At 46.1% G+C, this 26,731-nt stretch overlaps 1 protein-coding gene across 6 annotated transcripts in view; it reads left to right on the top strand.

The window, feature by feature from the left end:
• ATF7IP (activating transcription factor 7 interacting protein) overlaps positions 1–26,731 on the top strand; it is an 828,655-nt gene that overhangs the window by 622,909 nt on the left and 179,015 nt on the right. For all 6 annotated transcript variants that reach the window (XM_069231239.1, XM_069231237.1, XM_069231238.1 and 3 more), the window contains one exon: positions 8,490–8,556. In XM_069231239.1, the coding sequence (XP_069087340.1) occupies positions 8,490–8,556 (67 nt within the window). The remainder of the gene's footprint in view (positions 1–8,489; positions 8,557–26,731) is intronic.

Here is a 26,731-nt window from a genome sequence, read left to right as displayed (position 1 = left end):
ATCCCTCAAGTGATGTTGTTCTCTGAGCAATCTCCTGAAAGGGATGCCATTCCACCAACAGCCTCCCACTCAGACGATGGTCACGGATGCATCGCTGCTCGGATGGGGAGCGCATATGGATCACCTTAAGATTCAAGGCTCTTGGTCGCAGAGGGAAAGACTAGATCACATCAATCTCCTAGAGTTACATGCAGTCCATCTTGCGCTCAATGCCTCCCCCTGCCCCCCCCCCCCCCCCCCCACCCCCATATTGACTACGAAAACTCTGCTTCTCCAAACAGACAACATGGCCACCATGTATTACTTGAACAAACAAGGTGGCACCAGATCCAGAACTCTGTCTACGGAGGCCCAAACAATTTGCCACTGGCTTCTAGCCAGGAACTTAACAATAGTAGCAACTCACCTTCTGGGCATACAGAATGTCCAAGCGGATGCCCTCAGCCAAGCAATGGACAAAAACCACGAGTGGGTTCTTCACGACGACGGCGTCCACTCCATCTTTTCCATGAGTGGGGTACCCCTTCTATAGATCTATTCGCAACCCCAGAAAACAAAAAATGCCAAGACTTCGCCTCCAGGTACTACCATCCAGGAACATTGGGGAATGCCCTGTGGATAGACTGGTCAGGAAAATTTATTTTCGCCTTTCCACCGCTTCCCCTGATACCGACAGTCCTCCTCAAGCTGTCCCACTCCAACACCAAGATGATTCTCATCGCTCCGGAGTGGCCACGCCAGTGGTGGTTTCCGGACCTTCTTCACCGGTCACTCTGTCGACATATCAGATTGCCATGCCGCCCCAACCTTCTCACAAGGTTTTTGAGGCCAAATGAGACATCCCAACCTCTCGTCTTTGAATTTGGCAGCATGGCTCCTGAGCTAGTACAATATGGTCACCTTAATCTTCCTAAGGACTGCATGGAGATTCTAAGGGAGGCAAAACGCCCTTCCACAAGAACAGCTTATGCCTTCAAATGGAAAAGGTTCTGCATATGGTGTTCGGACAAGAACTTTGACCCAACGACATGCGGAGAAGAAGCTATTCTTCAGTATCTATTACACCTGGCGAAGTCTGGCTTACAGTTTTCATCAGAGTACACCTTACAGATCTAACAGCATATAGGAAAAATCCTTCACAAACCTCTTTCTTTAAAATCCCAGTCATTAAAGATTTCCTAGAAGGTTTAAAAAAGGTTTTTCCTCCTACTAGACGTCTATCTCCTCCATGGGAGCTTAATATAGTCCTTTCGCGTCTGATGCTACACCCCGTTGAACCCATACACAAGGCATCCCTCCAACATCTTACCTGGAAAACTGCCTTTCTTGTAGCAATCACTTCAGCTCGCAGGGTTAGTGAGATCCAGGCCCTTTGCGCTCAAGAACCTTATACTGTCTTCCATTCCTCAAAAGTGGTAATGAGAACACATCCTAAATTCCTACCTAAAGTAATTTCAGACTTTCACGTAAACCAGACCATCTCCTTACCGACTGAGAGAACACTACATTCTCTCGATGTAAAGAGTTTTTTAATTTTATTCAGATAGAACGAAATCATTGCGCAAGTCACAACAGCTGTTTATTAACAATGGCCCAGTTCGAACAGGCCTGGCCACCTCCAAACAATCCTTATTCAGGTGGATTGTCTCATGTATCTTATTCTGTTACCAGTTAGCAAATAAATCCCTTGATGGCAGACCTAAGGCCCATTCCACTAGGAGAAAAGCAGCAACTGCTGCTTTGACAAACATTCCGTTAGCAGAAATCTGCAAAGCAGCTCGATGGAGATCTGTCCTCACCTTTACTAAGCATTACTGTCTTGATTCGATGCTAGGACAGATGCTCAAGTTGGACAGGCGTCTCTTAAGAATCTCTTTGCGTGATTTATTATTTCTTTATTGTTCTGTCTACTCCACCGCTGTTATTGGGATGGGCTTGCTAATCTATTCAGGGCTTATGACTATACATACAATACATGGGAATCCCCTACGAGAGAAGGAATAGTTTCTTTCCTGTAACTCCAGTTCTCTCGTAGGGGTATTTCCATGATAGTCATAGGCAACCCTCCCTCCTCCCCAGTGGAGTTGACATGATAATAATAATATTAATAATGAAAGATATTTTCAGACTTCTTCACGTCACATTACAAGCCTACAAAAAGAACTGAGGCAGCTGCCTTTTGCTATGCATGATGGGATACAGGAAGTCTTTCTCTTCTTAAAGGCACAGCTCTATTTACATTCTGTATAATGGCAGCCTTTGGGCTACACTGCCCTGCATTGTTTCATCCTTATTTTAAAGTTGTAAAAAGGTTTGTGAAAGATTTTGTCTACATCATCTCTAGAATATACATGTTTTTAATGTATATCTATACTACAGTACCCTTTTTTCAACCAAAAAGAATGAACAATTTGGCCTTTGTAGCCTTTCCTCTAGGCTGCACATTGACATTCTTAAGTGACTTTGCAGGCCTTCCTCAAGAAAGGCGAACATCTACACTCAAGAAAACACTACAAAACAGTGCTCCGAGGTCCCTGCAGGCGTGCAGAACTATTCAGTGCTTATGACTATCATGGAAATACCCCTACAAGAGAACTGGAGTTACAGGTAAGAACCTATTCCATCTATGTCATCCAGGAAGAGAGTGACTTTTGGGCCCAAATGCTCTGAGACACAGCGCACTCTCCAGTTTTTCCCTGTGCTCAAGGGAATGCTTTAGACTGTGTGCAAGTCATTCCAAGAACGAGTCAAGCCCCGGGTTGTCACTCCAAGAATGGATAAAAATATAAAGCCTTGCCTAACGACTCCATGACTTCACACAGCACACTAGTGCTCATGCCACAAGCACAGGGAGCTCTGTATCCCCATACAAGAATAGCGAAAAGATTAACATGGCCAGCAAAAGAGTGGCAGTGCAATCAGCCACACGCTGGTGAATTCCTAACTCTGTGGGCCTATTTGGCAAGTATGATAGGGCACACGAGAACAAAATGGAGGAATTCCTCCACCACCCCATTGTACAATAAAGACACACTGGGACAAAATGGAGGAATTCCTCCAACACTCCCTTGTACAGTATAAAAATGTGGCCAGGAACTCATGGCTGAAGGGAAAACAATACAGCTGACACTGTTGGCAGGCATAGTTAATTTTAACGGTCAACCACATGTATGTGGGAAACCCTCATTGCATGCGGTGTTCAATCTGTATACATCTGTTCAGAGAAAGCTAAGTTACTAAAAATAGTGAATGTCTGTTCCAAAAGCAATGCCCTACCATGGACAGCTTGTATCTGTATCAAACCCCCGCTGTATCAAACTGTCTACTGTCACCCCTGGCTCCAGGTATCTGGCTTCAAGCCAGTAGTCCAACAACATATGCTGAACCTGCAGTTCAACAGCAAACATCTGCTAAGTCTACAGGTGGTTCAGATGTTGGAGAAGCTAAAAGACACAAAGACAAGGTGATGGGGTCCCCACAGCTTCTCACACTAGAAGGCTCCTTTCGCAGGTCCCAATGCAGGGTGGTCGCTGAACTAAATCCCCTGAAGCTCCTGCATCTACTAAAGGCAGCAGCAATACCACCGGAAGTCCACAAGGGGGTACTCAAGGGGTAGTTACAGGAGCAATAACACCAGAGCAAGAACCAAAGGAAGTGCAGTCAAAGTTGCCACCTCCACCAAGTAGTGACTTCCTTTCCCTTACCACCGATCACTCTGCTTCTGTCGGAGGAAGGCTGCAGAGGTTTATTCCCTTTTGGAAAGAGATAACTTGCGACCAGAGGGTACTTTCCATCATACAACACAGGTACTGCCTGGAACTCACTGCAACCCCATCAAACATCCCATCTTGCACACTCACCGTCCCTGCAGATCACCAAGCGCTCATCCTCAAGGGTGCAGTAAGCCAATGCTGTTGCAAATCCAAGGCAGGGAAGTCTGCTCCATCTATTTTGTCATCCCCAATGAGGACGTCTAAGGCCAGTCCTCGCTCTCGGGCTTCTCACCAAGTACATCCTCTCAGGGCACTGCCATATAGTCACCCTACAGGATGTCATTCATCTTCTATAGCAAGGCTACTTTGACAGCTCTCGACATAAATGACTATTACTTTCATATACATATCCACCCCGCTTATCGCCACTGCCTGATTTGTGGTAAGTGGTCAGCATTACCAATTCAAAGCGCTACAGTTCATGGTCACCACTGCCCCCTAAAGTTTTCACACAGTGCCTTGCAGTTGTAGCCGTCCACCTCAGACAGAGAGGCATCTATATTTTCTTGTGCTTAGACGATTGGGTGATCAAGAGTACAGGAGGGCAGGGTTACCTTTCACCAACTCGAACAACAATTTCCCTCCATCACAAACTGAGCTTCACAATGAATACCTGCAAGATCAGCAAATTCAACCCTTTAGGAGTCATGCTGAACAGTTACTGGCAAAGCTTACCCCAGTCAAGTAAGAGAGCAGGCCATCCACCAGCTACTGCCTCTTTTTCAGCCAAATCCTCAGCTGACTATCAGGACAGTCATGCTTCTTTTAGGTACAATGGCGTCATGCATAACCATTGTTCCCCACGCCCGCTTACACATGCTCCCAATCCAGCATTGCCTCACAGTGGTCACAGGTGGTGGGTCATTGGCCAGATCTAGTGTTGATTCGGACTAACGCTGGTTCCTCTCTGCAGTGGTGCAGCAGCAGCAACGTGTTAAAGAACGGGCCCTTCCTAGACCGGATTCCACAAGTGACCATCACCACGGATCCGTCTCTCTTGGGGTGAAGAATGCATCTTTAGCACCTGACAGTCCAGAGCATCTGCTTGTCGCAGCAGCAGTACCTACACATCAGTTACCTCAAACTACTAGCTATTCACCTAGGGCGCAAGGCATTCTTCCAGAAAATTCAGCACAAGGGAGTCCTTATAAAAACAAACCTCCTCCTCCTCCTCCCCTCCCCAATATATTACTTCCCAAAACAGGGCACCACTCACTCACTGCAGCTGTCAGCAATACCGCAGAGCATTTGTCAGTGGGCCATTCACCACTGGATACATCTACTGGTGAAGTATCTTCTGGGAGTGGACAACAGTTTTGTAGAACTGCTTATCAGGATGGGGCAGCTAGCTCATTAGTGGAAATTCCACCCTCAAGTCCAGCTCCTGTACTTCTGCCAATGGGGGTAAACAATGTTGACCTGTTCGCACCCACCCAAAATGCCAAATGCTAAAGCATCACCTCCAGATTCCCATGCCCACAGTCCATGGGCAATGCACAATTGATGAGCTGGTTAGGGATATTTGCCTACTCTTTTCCACCTTTCCACTTCTTCTGTATGTGGTTCAGAAGCTGCGAGAAACCTTTCACTCTCATACTGATCTCCCCCACTTGGGTCTTGCAACCGTGGTTCTCCACCCTCCTGGAAATGTTAGTGGTACCCCCACGGGAAGTTACCAATCAGGCCTGACCTTCTCACTCTAGGCCAAGGCAAGATTGAACATCCCAATACCAGGCGGCTAGTGATCCGGCTTCTGAAGTTGTAGAGTTTGGTTACTTAAACCTCTCTCAAGAATGCATGTCTATCCTCAAAGAATCACACAGAGCCACTACCCAGGCCTGCTGTGCTGCCAATCGGAAAAAGGTTTGCCCACTACTGCATTCCTAAAAAATAGACCAGCTTAATTCTCATGTACAAGAAGTCATTTGTTGCCGCCTTCACCTGCCAAAATCGTGCCTTGCATATGTATAACCATTCTCCTACATCTGGCTGCTGTAGCTGCCTACATGCAAAATACATGCATGCTTCCTTACTCAGGATACCTGTGGTCCACCCAGAGGTGCCCCCGCCGCAGTCTGGAACATTAATGTCTCCCAGATGTATGGACCCACCCTTTGAAACCTTATATTTCCTCTCCTTGAAGGTGGCATTCCTTTTCACGATCACATCCTTAAGACGTGATAGTGAGTTGCAAGCCCCCACTCTTGAGGGGCCTACCTTTCAGTCTCACAAGGACAGAGTTGTCCTTAGAACCAATTTCGAATTTCTTTTAAATGTGATATCTCCATTCCATCTCAATCAAATCATTGAGCTGCCGGTGTTCTTCCCAAAACCGGAATCTGTAGCAGAGAGGGCACTTTCCAGTCTTGATGTAAAGAGTGCCCTCATGTACTTTGTCAATAGAATAAATCTTTTTTGCAAAACTCAAAAGCTGTTAGTCTACTTTTCTAAACTGCACCAAGATTCTGCTCTCTCAAAGACAGACATAGATAGATGGCTTGTCAAGAGCATACAAACCTGTTATATCAAAGCTAAAAGAAATCTGCCTATCCCACACAGACTGCATTCCACTCGAAAGAAGAGGCTCTCTGGTGCTCCTTGAAAACATACTTGTAGCTGTCCTCTCTAAAGCAGCTACCTTATCCGCTCCACTCACATTCAGTAAACACTACTGCGTAGAAGTCTCAGCCTGCCAACCAGCACAAGTTGGCTAAGCTGTCTTGAGAAGTCTTTTCCAATCCTCCCCAACATCCTCTGGCTAGCCACTGCTTGGGGGACAACTGCTTTAAAGTGTGTGAAGAGATGTATCAACAGCAACACATCCCACAAATGGTATATGTTCACCGGAGGCCTTTGGCTGTTGTAGTTACATACAGTTTTTACCTCACTTCTAATTCTCTTAACTTTTACATTGTCACTATTCTTTCTACAATACACTTCATGTTCCTACTCACCCTGTGGGCGGAAACCAGTCTAACAATTAGGCTGGTCCCTATGTTCATTACCAGCCAACATAGTTACTCTAAAGACTTTTTCAAACAAAAAGCTCTTGCAAACACCTGACCTCATCACTAGTTAGCAGAAGCATGAAGTGGATGTGAATGTACAGCACTACAGGCCACAGATAGATGCTTACAAGGTAAGTAACCTATTCCTTCTGTAATAAGGAAGCCCTTGGTGGGATACATTTGCGATAAATCAGAGTGTCAAGTGCTTGTTGTGTGACAGCAGGTGACCCTGTCCAAAATTCCAAGGAGAAGCTTTTGCAAAGGGCTGAGCCCCCTAGAGTCATTTGGGTATCTGGAGGTAGGGTTTCATCTGCGTTGAACTGAACATGTTTTTGTGTAAGGATGCATATTTGTGCTTCTTTGACAATAATTTCTTAAAAGATTAATGTTTTAGTCTTTTCATATAAACCATAAAATATCATTGCCATCTTTCTTTAACATCTGCCCACTGCAGCAAAAATTCTGCTTCATTCTTAAGGATGTTAAGAGATGTCTAAAATTATTTTTAAAGCAAAGCAAGGATTTCCACCAGCAAAATTAGCTATTTGTAGCTTATTGTCGGTCAGACAAGGGTGTAAAAAATAGACTTTGTCCAGGTAGAGCGCCTCATACATCACCTTGGCATTCATTATGATGGACAGATCTATCTCAGTCACTGATACAGCCCCCACAGTGAATAGTATGATAATTAAATGTGCTCTCTTCGGCACAATGTTTCTCACAGAAAGGAATTGGCAGTGCAACGGGAGGTGCTCTGGAAATTTTTCACTTAATGTGAGACTCTTTCCCACCTATCACTAAATATTGACACTGCTTAGTCAATCCTAATTCAAGCATTTCATCTATAGAAGATCCAGTGCTGGAGAAGAGAAAAGTTGCTTACCTAACGCTACAGTTCTGCAACACTGGTATCCTTCATAGATATACTCCCTTTTTCATGAGGCTCCAAGATATGCATATTTCACTGCTATAAGTTGTAATATCTGGAAGCTGAAAGCCTCTGGGTGGGGCGGGGTTAAAACTGTGCATTCTCTCACTTCATTGATCAGAGCTTTGGCTCACATAATCCATGTGCCTGGTTATATTTAGTCTTTAGCTGTTTTCAGTGTCTTTGAGTGTCTATGTACACTGCTGTATTAACATTGTCTACTGAGAGTCCCTAGCCTGACGACTGGGATTAATGCAAGCAAGTGAATCTATAAAATAAATACCAATGCTGGAGAACCTTCGTTACTGGTACATAATGTTTTTCATACAATTCGAGAAGGTAAAGTTATGCAGGCCGCATCTAATAGCAGAACAATGGCCGATAGAACAGTGTCAGTTAACCTCTGTCATGGCTCATAGTAGCCTACTTTGCAACACATCAGTTTTTTACATGGTTTTGCCTGACTGATAGTGGTGAGACCTATGGAAGGAAGTTCATACTAGCGAGTGAAGAATTAAATCTGATAATTGAATCTGCAAATCTGAAAATTGGGTCTTAGACTAATGTCTAAGATCCAGTATAGCAAATAACCCCTAAAAGAAAACTGGTGAATTGCGCTTTCAAGAATTTCAATTGTCACTTTAAGACTTCTAATTTCTGTGACCTACCTAAAGGGCTGTTTGTTTTCCTGGTCCATTGAATGTCATATAATGAACTGAATTTGTTCCTGTGTCTGTGGCTTTGTGGACACATTGGCCAATGTTTGAGTTTCTCTTTCAGGGTGGAAAGCCTGGAGGTGGAGTAATCGACCTTACACTGGACGACGAGGAAGCAAACTCTTCCCAAGGTATGTCTGAGACTGAATGGGAGCTTCTGGAAAAGTTTACATGTCACCAAATCCACACCCTTACATGGCTGCACCCTTACCTGGATATGTGTATGTTAAATAGGCGAGTGGGCTTATAGCTATCTTGCATACTTTATTTAGGCCTTCAGAAATTATTTTACTGTCTTTGTCTTCATGCAGAATCTGCAGTGATACTTGAAAAGTACCGTTGGGCCCTTTCTGTGGCTCGAATGACCCATGTTTTTGTTTTACTTAATTGGCGGTGGCCCTTCAACTCTTTTCTTTTCTGTTTTAATGATGGAGGCTTTGGCAGGGTCAGGAAGTCACAACCTGTAATGTTGATTAAGTGCATAACTAGTGAGACTTCTGATTTTCCCAATTAGAGAATGGCTGTTTGGAATGATGCGTGTCCCCTCAATCCCTAAAAAACCCTCATCCACCTACTTTCCCGTCCCACAGATTGCAGACCTGAGGTGCATTTTATGCTTGTCTTTAAGATTAGAAGAAACCAGAAGAGTAATTTTGTTTTCCTTAAGTTTTCCTTATTAAGAATGGTTCCATGTATCTGATAGAAACTTCTAGTTGCAGATTCCTTACTTTTGAATTTCCCACATGCGTTCTGATTGGATCTGGAGATTTTTCTTGAGCAGTACCCCAGCGTTCCATCAGGTGGTGTTGATCGTCCCTTATCCATCGTTGGTGTTGTCTGTGTAGGAAAGTTCCCCTTTTGACATGGTTACCCCCCCCCTCCCTTTTGCCTGATATTGATGCTAACTTGACTGAGTGTGTGCTGGGATCCTTCTAATCAGGCGCCAGTACGACCTCACGATGACGCATGCAGCCTGAAGCCAGAGGACCCCCCCCGACCGCGACTGGATCCAACGGAGATACCTCACACCAAAGTAGACTTCCACACCCGCAACCTCCTGGCCTTGGGGATTCTGACTGACTGACCAGCAACATCCAGGGGGCACCTCCCCTACCTGTTCAGCCTTTGGTTTCCCGGAACTGACCCCTGGATCCAGCCTGCAGCATATTTTGTGATCCACGGGGTCCCCCTATTGAAAAGCATTGGGCGCCCAGCTCTGTTTGCACCTTGCTCCCAGCCACCCGAGCCACTGAGGGTGTGTTCTTGGTGTGAACCGGTGGCTCCCCCTGGTGCTAACCTAAATCCCCCCCCAGGCCTGTGTCCTCAAACCGTGGGTTCTTACCTGCAATCCCCTTTCTACCAAACATCACCAGTACTCATAGGATTTCATTGTAAACCTAATGCCAACTTTGACCTCAGCCGACCCAGTGTTGCTGGGGGTGCACTTTTGGGGTCAGCCTAAACTTTGACCTGTTGACATAATAACCCTCAAAGACAGGAATCGTAAGCTGTGTACTTATCTGTTAAGTTTTCTTACACCTCTAACCCCCCTGGACTCCTACATTGGTGGGTCAGTGGTGTGGTCTAAGGCTTCATTTGCTGCACTACTATATCTGATCACACGACTAAGTTCCAAAATTGCCTTTAGATTCAATCTTTTTTTGAATTGACATTTTTTTCTGAATTTTGATAAGTCCTGCTAGGTCCTTGGTTAAGTCCCCTTTAGCATTTATTTTTTAGATGTAAAAGCTACCATCGTTAGGGGTAAGTAGCTAAAAGTAGTTTTAGTTCTTAAAAATAATTCCCAACCTTAGTAACAAAATGAGCAGCTCAAAGGACATGGTTGTGGAGCTCAGCCTCACCCATTACCTTCATTTTAGGATGAGAGAGTTATTGTTCCTCTGCAAACTGAAACAAATTAAAACTGGTTCCAGCTCTTCCAAGGTTAATCTCCAGGAGCTCTTGGCAGAGTATGCAAAGGAACGCCCTACTGAGTAGGAAGACATCCCCTCAGATGGGGAAGAAGTTAGGGATTAGGAGGATGAACGCCCCCTCCGAACCTAACTAGGGAGGACAGGGTCCAAATGCCCCTGACGGTAAGGATAGTACTCACAGGACCTTGATCTCCCACAGGGCAGTCCAGCTCCTCTGGGAACATTGAGGGCAGCCTCAATGAAGAGGACCACCTTTTAGCAAAGATGGTCAAAAGATTAGCTCTGGAGAGACAGCTCCTGGCTATAGAAAAGGAGAGCTCAGGAATGGGCTTAGCACCCATTAATGGTGACAGCAACTTAGTACCTATGGACAGAGAGCACTCTGACACTCCTAAAAAACCCAAAGGGATTGTCCCCAAGTTTGAGGAAGGTGATGACATCACCGAGTGGTTCACATCTTTTGAGAGAGCTTGTGGAACCAGAAGATTGAAAAAGTCTCACTGGAGAGCTCTCCTTTGGGAATTATTTACTGGTAAGTGTAGGGATAGGCTCCTCACACTCACTGGTGCAGATGCTGAATCATATAACCACATGAAGGCTACTCTGATTGAGGGCTTTGGATTCACCACTGAGGAGTATAGAATTAGGTTCAGTGGGGCTCACAAAACTTCGAAGCAATCCTGGCCTGATTTATAGACTACTCAGTGAAAACATTAGGTGGTTGGATAACTGGAATGGAGTGCTTGACTAATATGGGCTTTATATTTTGTGAAAGAACATCTTTTAATTAACTGCTTCAATGACAAGTGCATCAATATCTGGTAGACCTAGGTCCAATTTCTCCCCAAGATTTGAGAAAAAAGACAGACCACTGGATCAAGATTAGGGTGACCAAGACTTCTACTGGGATGACCACAAGAAAGGTGATACAAAGCCTCCCGTAGGGAAGGGTGGTGAGGCACCTAAGGTTAAAAGTAAAGAGTCTTCTAAAGGCCCTCAAAAACCTGAGCAGGAGGGTGGGCCCCAAGCCTCTTCACTTTTTTCACATGGGTACAAGGGTAACAACTTTGATCCCAAAAAGGCCTGGTGTTTCAGCTGTAAACAGCATGGATAACCCAACTGGAGACTTAGCCTGTCCCAAAAAAAGAATCCCCGTAGCACAGCACCAACTAGCACTAGTATAGCTAGTCTCCAGATGGGATCAACAGTCAGCCCATAGCAAATCAGGGTTCACACTGAAGCTACTTTAGTTTCTGAGGGTGGGGTAGATGTTGCCACTCTCGCTGACTGCCCCACTAATACGAACAAATAGACAGCATCCCTTTATTAATGGGACTAGGGTAGAAGCCCTGAGGGATACAGGTGCCATTGTCACCATAGTGACAGAAAAACTAATTTCCCCAGGACAGTATCTGGCTGGACAAACTTATCCAGTCACCAATGCTGACAATGAATAAGGTCCATCCCATGGCTATGGCGACCTTAGAATAGGGAGGCATTACTGGCCTGAAACGGGAAGTGGTCTCTTCTGCAGTACCAGTTGAATGTCTGCTAGGGAATGACCTTGAGTCCTCAGGTTGGGCTGAGGTAGAACTCAAAACCCATGCAGCCATGCTGGGAATCCTTGAGAGATGGTGTGTGTGTGTGAAACCTAGAGCAAAAAGCCAAGCACAGGGTGAAAAAGAAGTGTTGGAGCCTGCCTGGAATAATGGCCCAAACTTCCAAGAGAAAAGTCAGGAAGACTCTGGGACCAGATTTTTTACAGCAAAAAGCACAAGACTCCACTTCCCAGGAAGATGTCTTACCATCCTCTGAGGGAACGGAGCCCATGGAACTTGAGCCTTACCAGTTCGAGCTCTAGGGACCAGCTGGAGAACTTGCCCCACTCTTGAAGGCCTCCTTTCCTGGCTTCCTATATGATCAAAGACAGATCACGGCTATTTCACTTGTTTCAGATTTCTACTCTAACCAGAGTTTATAATCTCCCTCCTTCTAGGAGGGTGTTCTATCACAGGACTCTCCATTATATGATTTTAACTTATCTTTTTAAACATTGAATGTCTGCCCCATGCACGATCTCATTTTCTTTTCTTTTTACTTTATCCTTTACAAACATCCTAGGTATATACATCCTTGTGGCACAGTTATATGGTTTTCATTAAATCAAAATAACACATGGTGTATGTTGGAACAAGAGGTAAGTATGGTTGACTAATGATTGAAATAAACCACTCTTTCCAGTCACACGTATGTCAGAAAATGGTCTTTCAAACTCGGGGTAGACTAATCTGAAATCTCCTGGGTATTGATGTGGCAGAGGGCTTGTAAATTATCTTTTTGTGCATAATACAAAGAAATCACATACAAGGTAATGTTTCAATTGTATTTGTCACCACTAAGATTGAAAGCAGTCTTTGGAGGTTCAGACCCCCGTTTAGGGACCAGAAAGTGTAAGGTGGTTGGCGACTACTACCCTATAAGAGGAAGGGCGAATGTGTTGCAGCGGCTCTTGGAAGGATGTTTTGTCTTGCATTAAAGACATTACTAATATTCAGGTACCAATGGATCCACTGATTGCATTGCTCAGTGAGATCTATGTAGAAAGTCTATACTCTATCACTGCCCTCTGGAAAACCTAGCACGCAGCTTTTACTTGCTGCTGGTTTCCCTATAATGCAAACAATTAAATTCCCAATCTTTGATCTATATGGTGGGCCAAAATCTGGCATTGGTGTGTTACGGAAACATTAACATTAATTTGAGAAAATATGGCTCCATTTCCATACTTACATGAAAAAGCAAACCTTGACGATCCCTTCACATTTATTTACTGTGTGTGCTGCAAATTTATCATCATCACTTTAGGGAATCTTAGCAATGACGAATATAATGCATGCATGTTGGATCCACCCTGGGTGGACTCTCTAGCAATCTAGTGTGTACTGGATGCATCCTGCTCCACCAACCCATACTAATGTTTTATAAAACGATTATAATGATAAACTTCTAGATGTTTTAATAGGTGATGTGTAACTTGCTACTATCTAGAGAAGTCTTGTCAGGTAAGTTCGGAATGATTCCTAGAAAACTTGAAGTTGTTAAATGATTCTACTTAAATGATTTGGTACCAATTGCCCTTAAAAAAAAAAAAAAAACGAATGTAAAGGAGCAGATAGTCATAGCAGTTACAAATTAGAAAGCTGCAAAAACACTACTATATACCTTTAAGGCGTCAGACTAGCTTGTCTTTCCAGTATAGGCAGTTGGAAAACAAATTCTTTCCCCTACTTTTGCTGCAAGAATCTGACATCATTTTTTGTATTGACTTTGTAACGATAAGGTTTTTATCTGGAGGGTTGTCCGAATCAGTGTTTGCTGCTGTATTTGTTAGGTTTCCTTCAGGCATCTGACCAATTTTACTCTGACGTGCCTTTGCTTTTTGTGAAGTACCCTAGTTGTAAGAGAAAAAAATCTGAAAAGCACTCTGAAGCCCTCTGATTCCTATGTCTACCTGAAGGCTATACTCCATTAACTTGCTCTTTGAGCAGAACATATCAAAGAGAACTTTGAAGACTACCAGAGGCATATCCTACTGATCATGAGAGAGCATTTAAAATAATTTTCTGACTCCGTTGTAGAAGCTCGCCAGCAGGACCAGAATCTACCTCTTCCTCTGTGCACACAGCTACTTCTGTGGACCAAGTTGATGAGAAGTGTGAATAAAAAGTTACAAATCTTCTCTTCATCACACTCCCGTATGCTGTTTTAAGGGATTTAGGACAGCCCTGCTCTTGAAATTGACATCTAAACACTCAACATCTAGAAGGTTGATATTAAGAAGTTTGCTGGTATGCTGTCCATCAGTATCTCCATCGAGGCACTCAGGTTTGAGTGGCAGATCAGACTCTGTCAGACTTAAATATTGAAGCTTACAATATCAAGGCACTTAACTTTAAAGCTATTGCCATTGAAGGCACATAATCATCTACTTTGAAGTTAATCAAGAGGTGGTTTTCACCCATCTGAAGAGGGGTCAGAACACCAAATTACTTCTGCACGTGTGTCCATTAAATAAATACTTGACAACTCCTCCACTCAAAACCCCACTAACAATGTAGACTGTAACTATTCCAGACCATCCTGTAGAAAAACCATCCACAGGTTTCTCATGAAGAAACGCCTGTCATTATTCGAACACCTCCTCATGCCCACCAGTTCAGCAGATAGTATTAAAACACACCTTGCAGAGAGGAATTCAAGAAGCACAAAACATTTCTGAGACTCTTGGGTCAGAACGAACCCTTCCAGTTCATTCATATTGCGTCCATTTAGCTTGAAGTCTGCTTTGATCATATTCTTGAAGTACACAGGATTAGTATCTGCTAACTCAGACAAAAAGAATGTTTTAGGCATGTGTGGCTGTAAATATACATGCTCTGCATACTTCTGCCATCTAGTGTTGAATCTGGATGTGTACAATTTGTTTTTCTTCGAAGAAAGTCTTTCAAGTCACAAGGTAGAGTGACTCCATGGTGATACTGCACATGGGCATCTTCTCCATGGCTAGATTGTTTTTCTCCACTGTCTGTTTCGGATGTGTGTGCTAACACTCCAAGTCGAGACCATTGTCTGATCTCTGTTGCAGTTCTATCCTATTGCCGTCTGTATTGTAACTGGTTGTACACACAATTTTTGCCTGGCTTCTGGTGCAATTTCGACTGAAAATGCACTGGGTCCCTGCTAAACAGGCCCCCGTGCCAGATCTCTTTTCCTAAAACTGCAGAAATTTTTCCCAGTTGACAAACCTTTAGCTACCACTATATGTCCCTAGAAAATGGTACCCTGGTACCTAGGGCATGGGGTACTAAAGGAAGGCCCCTGAGGGCTGCAGCACGAACTTTGCCACCCTCAGGGACCCTCTCACTAAGTGCACAGAGTGTTGCTTTTGAAACCAGCGTGTCTTGGTGCAGAACTAAAATGAAAACACAACGTAGCACACAGCCTTTGTGCCCTGTCCCTTTTACACTGCATGCAATTTATGTAAGTCACCCCTCTAGCAGGCCTTCAAGCCCCAAAGGCAGGGTGCATTATATTACATGTGAGGGTATACCTGTATAATCAGATATGCCCCTGCTATGTATTTGTCGATTCTCAGACACAGTAAGTAAGCAGTGAAGCCATTTTAAGTACATGTGCTGGACACTGGTCATTATGAGTTCCCAAGGTACATGATGGCTTCACTGACAGTAGGAAAGTTTGGTATCAAACATCTGGTATTAATAAACCCTCACTGAATCCAGTGATGGATTTATTAATACATGCACTCAGAGGGCACCTTAGAGGTGCCCCTTGAAAAACCTACCAACTTCTAGTGTTGGGCACTGGTTGGTCAAAACCAGTACAGCCACATTAGACCGATTTCTGGCCCCCTGAGTTGAGAGCCAATGCTCTTGAGGGCTCAGAACAAAAGCCTACTCTGGCAGAGGTGTGACCTCTTCTTCCAGGCAGGATGGACATTCCAGGGCAGGGAGCTTCAAAGGCCTTGTCCCCTTTGAAATGCGACCCAGGCCTCTCCAAATGGTGGAGGAGGCTGACCCCCAGTTTCTGCTGCAGGAGTGGTGGTAAAATTCAGTCAGTTAGGAGGAGTGTCAACTTCATGCCAGTCCCACTTCTGGCGGGACGAACTGAAGTGGGCACTACTTTATACATTCCTCCAACTTGCATGGAAGGAATTAAACCAATAGGATCAGGGCTATGCCACTTCCTAAAGAAAGTTATCATAGGAAGGGTATAGTCACCATAAAGGTGAGTAGCCCATTGGCTACCACCTGGCACTCCCAGTAACGCCTCTAAATTCAGTATTTAGATGGCACCCCTGAACCCTAGAATCCGATTCCTGTCGACCTAAGAGGAGCCGGACATCACAAGTCGCCCCAGCAGAGAAGACACCAACCGACTTGGACCCAGCCCTACCGGCCTGTCTTCAGTCTTCAAAGAACCTGCACCCAGAAGACGACTGTCCTGCAGCCCAACGGCATCCAAAGCCTTGAGAGGACTGCCTGCATTAAATAAAGGCCAAGAAATCCTGTGATCAGGGGACCCGTCCAGAAGAAAACATCTCTAAATAAGTCTGCCTGAGGAACCCTTAAACCAAAGGCCGGAACCACTCTTCACCTGACGTCCCCGGCCAGAGTCCAAGTGGCCCACCAGTCCAGTGAAGGTTCTTCAGCACTTCTGACCAAGAGTCCACTGTGAGCTAACCTCTGCCAGACTCCACAGCGACGCCTGCAGCCTAAATCCAAGAACTCCTCCTGACCGTGACCTGCTTCGAAGGCTGTTTCTGACACCAAAAGACATCCCTCCACCCGGAGCCCCGGGCCCTTGGGGAGCTGGGCCATCAGTGTCCCTACGACCCCTGACACCTCAGCTTAACTGTGCAGCTGTGAATTATCCTCTCCCAGCCTCCTGCAGCCTGTTTCTGAAAGTCATCTCCTCTATTGAATAACATTGGGCGCCATTGGCATTCTGCATTCGGCCGCCCCTGTGCCGCTGAGGGTGTAAGTTTCGTGCTGCCCCCCTTGTACTTACCTCCGCTCCAGGAGATCGACCTTTGACTCCACTTTACTCACCTGTAAGCAGTGCTTCAGCGGATACCCCATGTCTCCACTGGATAGCATTGGGGGCCCGATGCTGTGTTGGCAATCTACACCTGGCCGCCCCTGTGCTTCTGAGGGTGTACATTTGGTGCTGCCCTATGGTCCCTCGGGTGCTCGGCTCAACCCCACAGAGACCAACCTCTGAAACTGCTGAGAGGAGCGTGTCTTCATTTCCAAACCACCCCGCAAGTCTCCATTGGAGAACATTGGGCTCTGACTTTGACCTCTGCAACCAGCCGCCCGTGCCGCTTGGGCTGCGCTCTTGGTACCAATCTGAACCTTCCTCAGTGCTAGTCTAAAACTCTAAAGACTGGGATTGTAAGTCATGTACTTACCTGTTAAACTGCATTCTTGTTTTCCTCCTATAGGTTAACATTAAAGACTCTGAGAATTGCACTGTTGATTTTTGAAAACAGCAAAGTATTGTTAATTTTAAAACTGCTTACCTTATAACAACGTTTCTTTGGTTCAAAGTATATATAAAAGCAAATGTTATTTTTCTAAATAGGTCCTGGATTAATTCTTTGAGTGTCTCATTTATTGCCTCTGAGTACAACAAATGCTTGACACAACTCTTTGATAAGCCTAACTGTTTGCCCAGACTGTCACAAAAAGAGCACTAGACCCATCTATTTCTGCCTCTGGATGCCTTTGGAGATCCACTGGACTCTCTGTAATTAATTTTAGTGCAGTATATGGAGAGACGGCTTACTACACCATTCATTTTTTCTTCCCGTGCACATCAAACCTCTACTAGTCTAATAAACGTGGTTTTGTCGTTGCCCGTCAAGGGTCTTCAATCTTCCTCTCCGACTTCCAAACTATGCCATCCCAGTGATGGCAGGAACTCTGTTTCACTTTTTCCCACGTTGCAAAATTCCCCAAGACCGACTACCATCAAGTCTGTAACCTGTGTCTCTTCTCAGAACACAGAGTGTGAGAAACCTGCTAAGCTTTACACTAGAAGAAAACGATGTGTGATTATTGAGCATGCCGCATCGAAATGCAGCGCAGATCGACCAACAACACTCCAGACCCCTTTGTACAGCAGGATGTCAAACAAGAGCCTCACCCGGAGGTTTTGGTGGCTGAAGAAGATGCCATTTCTGTCAAGGGTAGCTCGGAATCGGACCCAGAGTTTGACCTTGCAATCACCAGTGTATCGATCCTGACTGATGCTGCCTCTCAGCCTTGAGTTGACTCCACCAAAAGACTCACGTCTCCACAAAGACACCCTCAGGCCACCACTGCCTATAGGCCATGGTCCGCACTGAGATTCCAGTTCGGACGCCCCACCCTCCCACTCGGTGCCAAAACACCACTTGAAGCCGAAAGCTCTAGTGCCGACACCTCCTCTGCCTTCATTACCTCAGGGTCGGTATGATCCTCTGTTTCGACGGATTTGGCGCATAACAAAAAATCGGCTCCAAAACAAAAAATTCGAAATTGGTGCTGAAAAAGACTGCTGAGATATTTTATGCAGGCTGCAAGGTAGGCCTGCAGACACAGTTTGCATGGGCTCCCATGGGTGGCATAATACATGCTGCAGTCCATGGGGGACCACTGGTGTACTAATGCCCTGGGTACCTATGTACCATGTACTCGGGACTTACATGGGTGCATCCGTATGCCAACCGTGGGGCGTAAAATTGAACCAACAACCAAATTTAGAGGAGAGAGCACTGACACTGGGATCCTGATTAGCACTACAGTCTAAACACACTGACACCAAGAAACAAATGGGGGTAACTATGTCAGATAGATGCTACTTTCCTGCTTCTAGCACTTGCTACCACTAGTGAGTCAGGTGGTACTTGACAACTTATGTATACTGAGTCAGAAGGTGAGGCTTTGTATTATTTATTCTTTTTTTTTTTATTATTTATTTATTCTTTTAAATCGGCCCTCGGGGTTGTAATGCATGCCCTGACATGGCACTGAAAGATATCCTCTAAGTGGTGGAGCCTGCTTTTCAGGGTCAGCAGTTATTTTGTGACTCGTGTGTCGATGAGAGCGTTTCAAACAAGAACTACTCTTCTAGAAGTTCATTGTGTAATTGTACACCATGAAAAGTAGCCGCTCTTGATATTTGGTTGCATCATCAGGGGTTAAGGGGGCGTGCTGGGTACAGGTCTGGGTGTGTATCCCCTGGGAAGTCTTAGGGTCAGTGTCTTGGGGCACATGAAGTGTCACCTGCAGGGTCATGTAGGCTGATGTCATTTGCTTGGGAGGCCTTGAGGGGAAATGTCCAGTGGCTCTATATTAGAATGTGGTGAATGAGGCATGTCTGGTACATGTGGTGGAGGTTATACAGGTAGTGGAGGCTGCTGCGGAAATATTGGTGAAGGCGGTGTTGGCAACAAGGGGCTGGTGGCCTAGTCCAACGACTTATTTTTGGTTGGGATAGGTACATAACGCTTGCCTTATATCGCAGTCACTGCATTTGGACACCTTAAGTCACTCCTCTGTTAGGCCCTTCAGCCCAATGGCAGGGTGCATGGTCCTAAGATTGAGGGCACCCCTGCATGAACAGAGGTTACCCTACAGAACCCAGACTCCATTTCTTGGGCTTTATATGTCTTTGGAAGCCATCTTGATGTATGTAGTGGACACTAGTCAACATAATTAGTCCAGCGATTTAATGGCTCTCCAAACCTAGGTATGTTTGGTATCAAACATGTTGGAATCATGCAACTACACAGATTCCAGTGCTAGTTGCATGATACGGTGTACTCTGGGGATTCCTTAAAGGATCCCTCAGTTCTTCCTGTACAGCTTTGCCGGGGCTGCCTGTCAGCCCACACTGCTGCAGACCCCAGACACTGTGCTTCCACCCTGCTGCTGAGCCTAACTGTAGCAGGGTAAGGCAGAACAAAGGGTGTCCTGTAAGAGGGAGGTGTGACCGCCTCTCCTTTAGAACTAGGCATCTCTTGGCTGGAAGTGGATGGCCTTTCAGCACCACCATATTGATTTGAAGGGCACATTTGGTGCCTTTCCTACAGCAACCAGTTTGCTCCAGTGCAGGAACCCCAGGTTCCCGCTCTGGCACTAAACTACACAAAGGACAGGGGAGTGACCATACCTCTGTCCAGCTGCTCCCCTGGGGGGGCAACACAGAGCTCTGCCAGGTGGTCCGTTGATTCTGCCATGTTGGGAACAAGATGTGCAGAGTCCCCTGGGAGCGTCTGACTGGTTATGCCAGGTTGATGACGTCCCTGACCCCCTCAGATAAATGGGTTACTGCAGACAGTGACCAACCCCCTTTTAGGGTTTCTTAAGGGCTTCCCTAAGGGTGGTCCTCAGTTTCGTCGAGTAAGACTCTACACAGGAACTCTCTGCAAGACCATTTGCTTCTGGCCTCTGGAACCTCTGCTGGTCTGGTTTTGGAACTGAAACAAGACTGTATCCAGTTGGGAAAGCTCCCCCTGCAATATTATTTCCCCAGATCCTGCAAGATTTCTGCAACATCCGTAGCTGTGCATCTTCCAGGGACACAAGGACTCTGTTTGCGTCCAAGAAGCAAGAAGGAATCTCCCTTGGAGTGAAGGAGTCACTGCCCTGCATCTGCAGTCACCTTAAGACGACAAAGACCAGCTGGTGGATCCTGCTGCCCCACGGACATTGAAAGGCTCTGCAACACAGGTGGTGATTCTGTGGTTCTCTCCAGGTCCTTATTGCCAACTTGGTAGACAGGGGGCTTATGCTGCAGCCCTGGAATGGAACCCCTGTCAACTGCAACTGTTGCTCTTAACAAGGTTTGTTGGCTCTCCCTCCAGGAGATCTTCAAGCTCCAAGAAGCCTCAGCACTCTGCAGCTCCAAGCTCCGCTTCCACTCTGCAGCTCCTGTGGTGTGGGACTCCTATTTCTTGTGCTGCTGAGGCCTCCCTGCAACTCCCTTTGCTTGCTGCCAGTGGGTTACTCTTGGGAGCTCTAACGATTCCTGCTGGCTTTCCTTCCTGCTGAGGGCCAGCCCTGACTCTCCTCTAAGGGTTGAGAAAAACCTGCAAACTATTCTGCAATGACTTTTGCATTTGCTAATGCTTGTTGGTCCTGCTGACCACTGACCCTCCTGCAATCTGGCGACCAATGTGGGACTGCCCATGAGCGACTCCATGGATCTTCCTGCATCCCCTGTACTCCACAGCTGGACTTAATCATTCACCTACCTGCAGGAATGTCACCTCTAGGAGGGTGGGCATTGCTTACCTGAACCGCCTGGACATCTCAGAGTGGTCTAGACACTGTCCCCTTCTTTTTCAGGTTCTTCACGTCCAGAATTCACCTTTTGGTTCCACCAACTTGGTCCATGGGTCGTGATAGCATGTGACCAATCGAGGCTTCCATTGACTTCAACTAAGGTTTCCGATTGCAGTTCACTCCTATGCAATTGGGCTCCCTGGTGTAGGTATTCCAATCTTCTGGGTATCCATGGGTGGGGGTACTATCCAACCTTCTTTGTGCCAACTGGTTTCCTTGGGGTCCTCTGGGAAGGGTCCTGAATCCTAAAAATTCCAACCGTGATGATCCTGTGGTAACCTATGGGACACCCAGCTCTGTTACATCTCTGCACCCGGGGGCCTGTGGGATTTCTGATACTTACCTCTGGTAAACCCTTACGCCCCCAGCCCTTTGGATTCCAACACACTTACCTTGGTTGGGCACCTCCATTCTTATACCACTTTCTTAGTATATGGTCCCTCCAACCCCAATAGGGTCCCATGTATTTTTATACTTCTCCTACCAAGTGTATATTTTGTGTGTAGTCATCTCCAGGTGGAGATATACCAATGTTAGTACAGTGTTGTAATAAGGAATATGTTACTTTTGCAACACATGGTGTGGTTCTTTCTTGTGTGACGGTCACTAACTGACTGCTGTGGTATTGTAAGTGTTTTACACTCCTCCTTGATAAGCCTGAACTGCTCTCCACAGCTACCCCTAGAGAGCTTTGGTTATCTAGGCACCAAAACACTATCACTAAGGGTTGCCTGGACTCAGTGTAGGGCAGAGGTCTTCAAACTTTTTGATGCCGGGACCCCCTCTTAAAAAAATGTAGGTGTAAGGACCCCCTCCTGATAAAAAAATTCTAGAACCTGGTACTCCTCATCATCAACAATAATAAACATCCCCATTTTGCACAGCAAATCATTTTTACTGTGAGGAAATAATATTAAATAGCGTTTAGCAAATCAAAGATCAGTGAGTGTGGGGGCGTGGTCAAGGGTGTGGCTAAAAACAAAGGTCCTCATTTATTAGGAATTGATATGGGGCAGAGATGCAAGGCTTCTTGCTACACTGCCACACTCCAATACAAGAGGGCAGGAATGGACCGTATTTATGAAATACAGTACATTTCTGTCCTTTTCCCCCTCCACTGGTGCACAATTGCTGCCTAGTGCCAACATAGGCAGGATTGTATTTGTGCAGGAAGGGGCACCTTCCTGCACAAAAACAATCTAGAAAGGCATTGTACCTCTTTCTACATGTGTGGCAGATAGCAGCACACATGGAAAGAGAAAAAAACAAGGAGAAATTAAAAGTTCGATGGCATCTGTCGCTGTAGATACGCATGTTCTGCAATAGCTCGCCATCTGGTGTTGGGCCGGAGTGTTACAAGTTGTTTTTCTTCGAAGAAGTCTTTCGAGTCACGGGACCGAGTGACTCCTCCTTTTGTCTCCATTGCGCATGGGCGTCGACTCCATCTTCGATTGTTTTTTTTCCGCCATCGGGTTCGGACGTGTTCCTGTCGCTCCGAGTTTCGGAACGGAAAGATAGCTAATTTCGGAAGATTTTCGTCGGTATTGTTGCGTTCGGGATCGGCGTACTTAGATTCCACACCGCATCGAAGATCGAAGAGCTCCGGTGCCCTTCGGGGTAGTTTTTCGATCCCCCGTCGGGGCCTGGTCGGCCCGACCGCGTGCTGAAGAACGCCGATGGAACGGACACCGTTTCGTTTCTGCCCCAAATGCCACAATAAATACCCCTACACAGACCAACACTTGGTCTGCAACCTGTGCCTGTCACCTGAGCACAGCGAAGACACCTGCGAGGCCTGTCGTGCGTTCCGGTCCCGAAAAACACTCCGAGACCGTCGAGCCAGAAGACTTCAAATGGCGTCCGCACCGACAGCCCAACGGGAGTTCGAGGAACAGGAAGAAGAAGGTACCTTCTCAATCCAAGACTCAGACTCCGAAGGATTCGACGACACACAAACCGTGAGTAAGACATCGAAAACCACACAAAGAAACATTTACAAGGCCCAGGGGACGCCACTGCCACCAGGCCATGGCTCCACCCATAAATTCGGTGACCGACCGTCGGCACCGAAAAAGGCCAAAACAGTGCCGAGATCGTCCGACTCCGGTCGAGACACCGGCACGCAGCCTTCTCGGGACCGAGAAAGTGCTGGAGACAAGCCTCGACACCGAGATGCCGGTGTGGACACGGCTCGACGCCGAGACAGCGGCACCGAAACAGATCGACGCCGAGAGGTTTCGGCCCCGAAAAGGAAAAAAGTCACCTCGGAGCCGAAAAAACACGCAGACAAAGTTTCGACGCCGAAACAAACTGCAAGCGACCCAGCTTCAGGCTCTTATACAGAAGAGCACTCGCTAACCTCCCAAATGCAAAAGCATAGGTTTGAGGAAGAGCTACAAGCAACTGATGTGGACCATACGCAAAAGCGTATCTTCATTCAGCAGGGGACAGGAAAAATAAGCACCCTTCCCCCCATTAGGAGAAAGAGAAGGTTGGAGTTCCAGACGGAACAAGCACCACAACCAAAAGTGGTTAAAAGAATTACACCACCACCCTCTCCTCCGCCCGTGATTAACGTTTCACCAGCACAAACTCCATCTCACTCCCCAGCTCACACCACCATGAGCCAGGGTGACCAAGATCAGGACGCATGGGACCTATACGACGCCCCAGTGTCAGATAACAGCCCGGAGGCCTACCCTACAAAGCCATCTCCACCAGAAGACAGCACCGCGTACTCTCAGGTGGTGGCTAGAGCAGCACAATTTCATAACGTAAGCCTCCACTCAGAACAAGTCGAGGATGATTTCTTGTTCAACACACTCTCCTCCACCCACAGCTCCTACCAAAGCCTGCCTATGCTCCATGGTATGCTCCGGCACGCAAAAGACATATTTAAGGAGCCGGTCAAAAGTAGGGCAATCACACCAAGGGTGGAAAAGAAGTATAAGCCGCCTCCTACGGACCCGGCTTTCATCACTACACAGCTGCCACCAGACTCTGTTGTTGTAGGAGCAGCTAGGAAAAGGGCCAACTCTCACACATCTGGAGATGCACCACCCCCAGATAAAGAAAGCCGCAAGTTCGATGCAGCTGGTAAAAGAGTCGCAGCACAAGCTGCAAACCAGTGGCGCATCGCGAACTCCCAGGCACTACTTGCGCGCTATGACAGAGCCCACTGGGACGAGATGCAACATCTCATTGAACATCTGCCCAAGGACTTCCAAAATAGGGCGAAACAAGTGGTTGAGGAGGGACAGACCATCTCCAACAACCAGATACGTTCCTCCATGGACGCTGCAGATACAGCTGCACGGACAATTAATACATCTGTAACTATCAGACGGCATGCATGGCTCCGAACGTCTGGATTTAAACCAGAGATTCAACAAGCAGTTCTCAATATGCCTTTTAATGAAAAAGAACTGTTCGGTCCAGAAGTGGACACAGCGATTGAGAAACTCAAAAAAGATACGGACACTGCCAAAGCCATGGGCGCACTCTACTCCCCGCAGAGCAGAGGGAATTACAGCACATTCCGTAAAACGCCCTTTCGAGGGGGGTTTCGGGGTCAAAGCACACAAGCCAGCGCCTCACAAGCAACACCGTCCACTTACCAGGGACAGTATAGAGGAGGTTTTCGGGGACAATATAGAGGAGGGCAATTCCCTAGAAATAGAGGGAGATTTCAAAGCCCCAAAACCCCTACTACTAAACAATGACTCACATGTCACTCACCCCCTCCACACAACACCAGTGGGGGGAAGAATAGGTCATTATTACAAAGCATGGGAGGAAATCACTACAGACACTTGGGTTCTAGCAATTATCCAACATGGTTATTGCATAGAATTTCTACAATTCCCTCCAAACATACCACCGAAAGCACAAAATTTAACAACACACCATTCCAATCTCCTGGAGATAGAAGTGCAGGCACTATTGCAAAAGAATGCAATCGAATTAGTGCCAAACACACAAATAAACACAGGAGTTTACTCACTGTACTTTCTGATACCAAAGAAGGACAAAACGCTGAGACCAATCCTAGACCTCAGAGTAGTAAACACTTTCATCAAATCAGACCACTTCCACATGGTCACACTACAAGAAGTATTGCCATTGCTAAAACTACACGACTACATGGCAACTTTAGACCTCAAGGATGCTTATTTCCATATACCAATACACCCATCGCACAGGAAATACCTAAGGTTTGTATTCAAAGGAATACATTACCAATTCAAGGTACTGCCTTTCGGATTAACAACCGCACCAAGAGTCTTTACCAAATGTCTTGCGGTAGTCGCTGCACACATAAGAAGGCAGCAGATACATGTGTTCCCATATTTGGACGACTGGCTAATCAAGGCCCATTCGTTCATACAGTGCTCAAATCACACAAATCAGATCATACAAACCCTCTTCAAACTCGGGTTCACCGTCAATTTCACAAAATCCAAAATTCTGCCACGCAAGGTACAACAATACCTGGGAGCCATAATAGACACATCAAAGGGAGTAGCCACTCCAAGTCTACAAAGAATTCAAAATTTCAACACCATCATACAACGCATGTATCCAACACAAAAAATACAAGCAAAGATGGTATTACAACTCCTAGGCATGATGTCATCATGCATAGCCATTGTCCCAAACGCAAGACTGCACATGAGGCCCTTACAACAGTGCCTAGCATCACAGTGGTCTCAAGCACAGGGTCACCTTCTAGATCTGGTGTTAATAAACCGCCAAACTTACCTCTCGCTTCTGTGGTGGAACAACATAAATTTAAACAAGGGGCGGCCTTTCCAAGACCCAGTGCCACAATACGTAATAACAACAGATGCTTCCATGACAGGGTGGGGAGCACACCTCGATCAACACAGCATACAAGGACAATGGAATGTACATCAAACAAAACTGCATATCAATCACCTAGAACTTCTAGCAGTTTTTCAAGCACTAAAAGCTTTCCAACCAATAATAGTTCACAAATACATTCTCGTCAAAACAGACAACATGACAACAATGTATTATCTAAACAAGCAGGGAGGGACGCACTCCACGCAGTTAAGCCTGCTAGCACAAAAAATTTGGCATTGGGCAATTCACAACCAAATTCGCCTAATTGCACAGTTTATACCAGGGATACAAAATCAACTCGCAGACAATCTCTCTCGAGATCACCAACAGGTCCACGAATGGGAAATTCACCCCCAAATTCTGAACACTTATTTCAAACTCTGGGGAACACCTCAGATAGACTTGTTTGCGACAAGGGAGAACGCAAAATGCCAAAACTTCGCATCCAGGTACCCACACAAACAATCCCAAGGCAATGCCCTATGGATGAACTGGTCAGGGATATTTGCTTACGCTTTTCCTCCTCTCCCTCTCCTTCCTTACCTGGTAAACAAACTCAGTCAAAGCAAACTCAAACTCATATTGATAGCACC

This window comes from Pleurodeles waltl, chromosome 4_2 (genome assembly GCF_031143425.1).
Source record: "Pleurodeles waltl isolate 20211129_DDA chromosome 4_2, aPleWal1.hap1.20221129, whole genome shotgun sequence".
NCBI lineage: Eukaryota > Metazoa > Chordata > Amphibia > Caudata > Salamandridae > Pleurodeles > Pleurodeles waltl.
The sequence above is the reverse complement of the archived record's forward strand: the minus strand, read 5'-3'. Positions and strand labels throughout refer to the sequence as shown.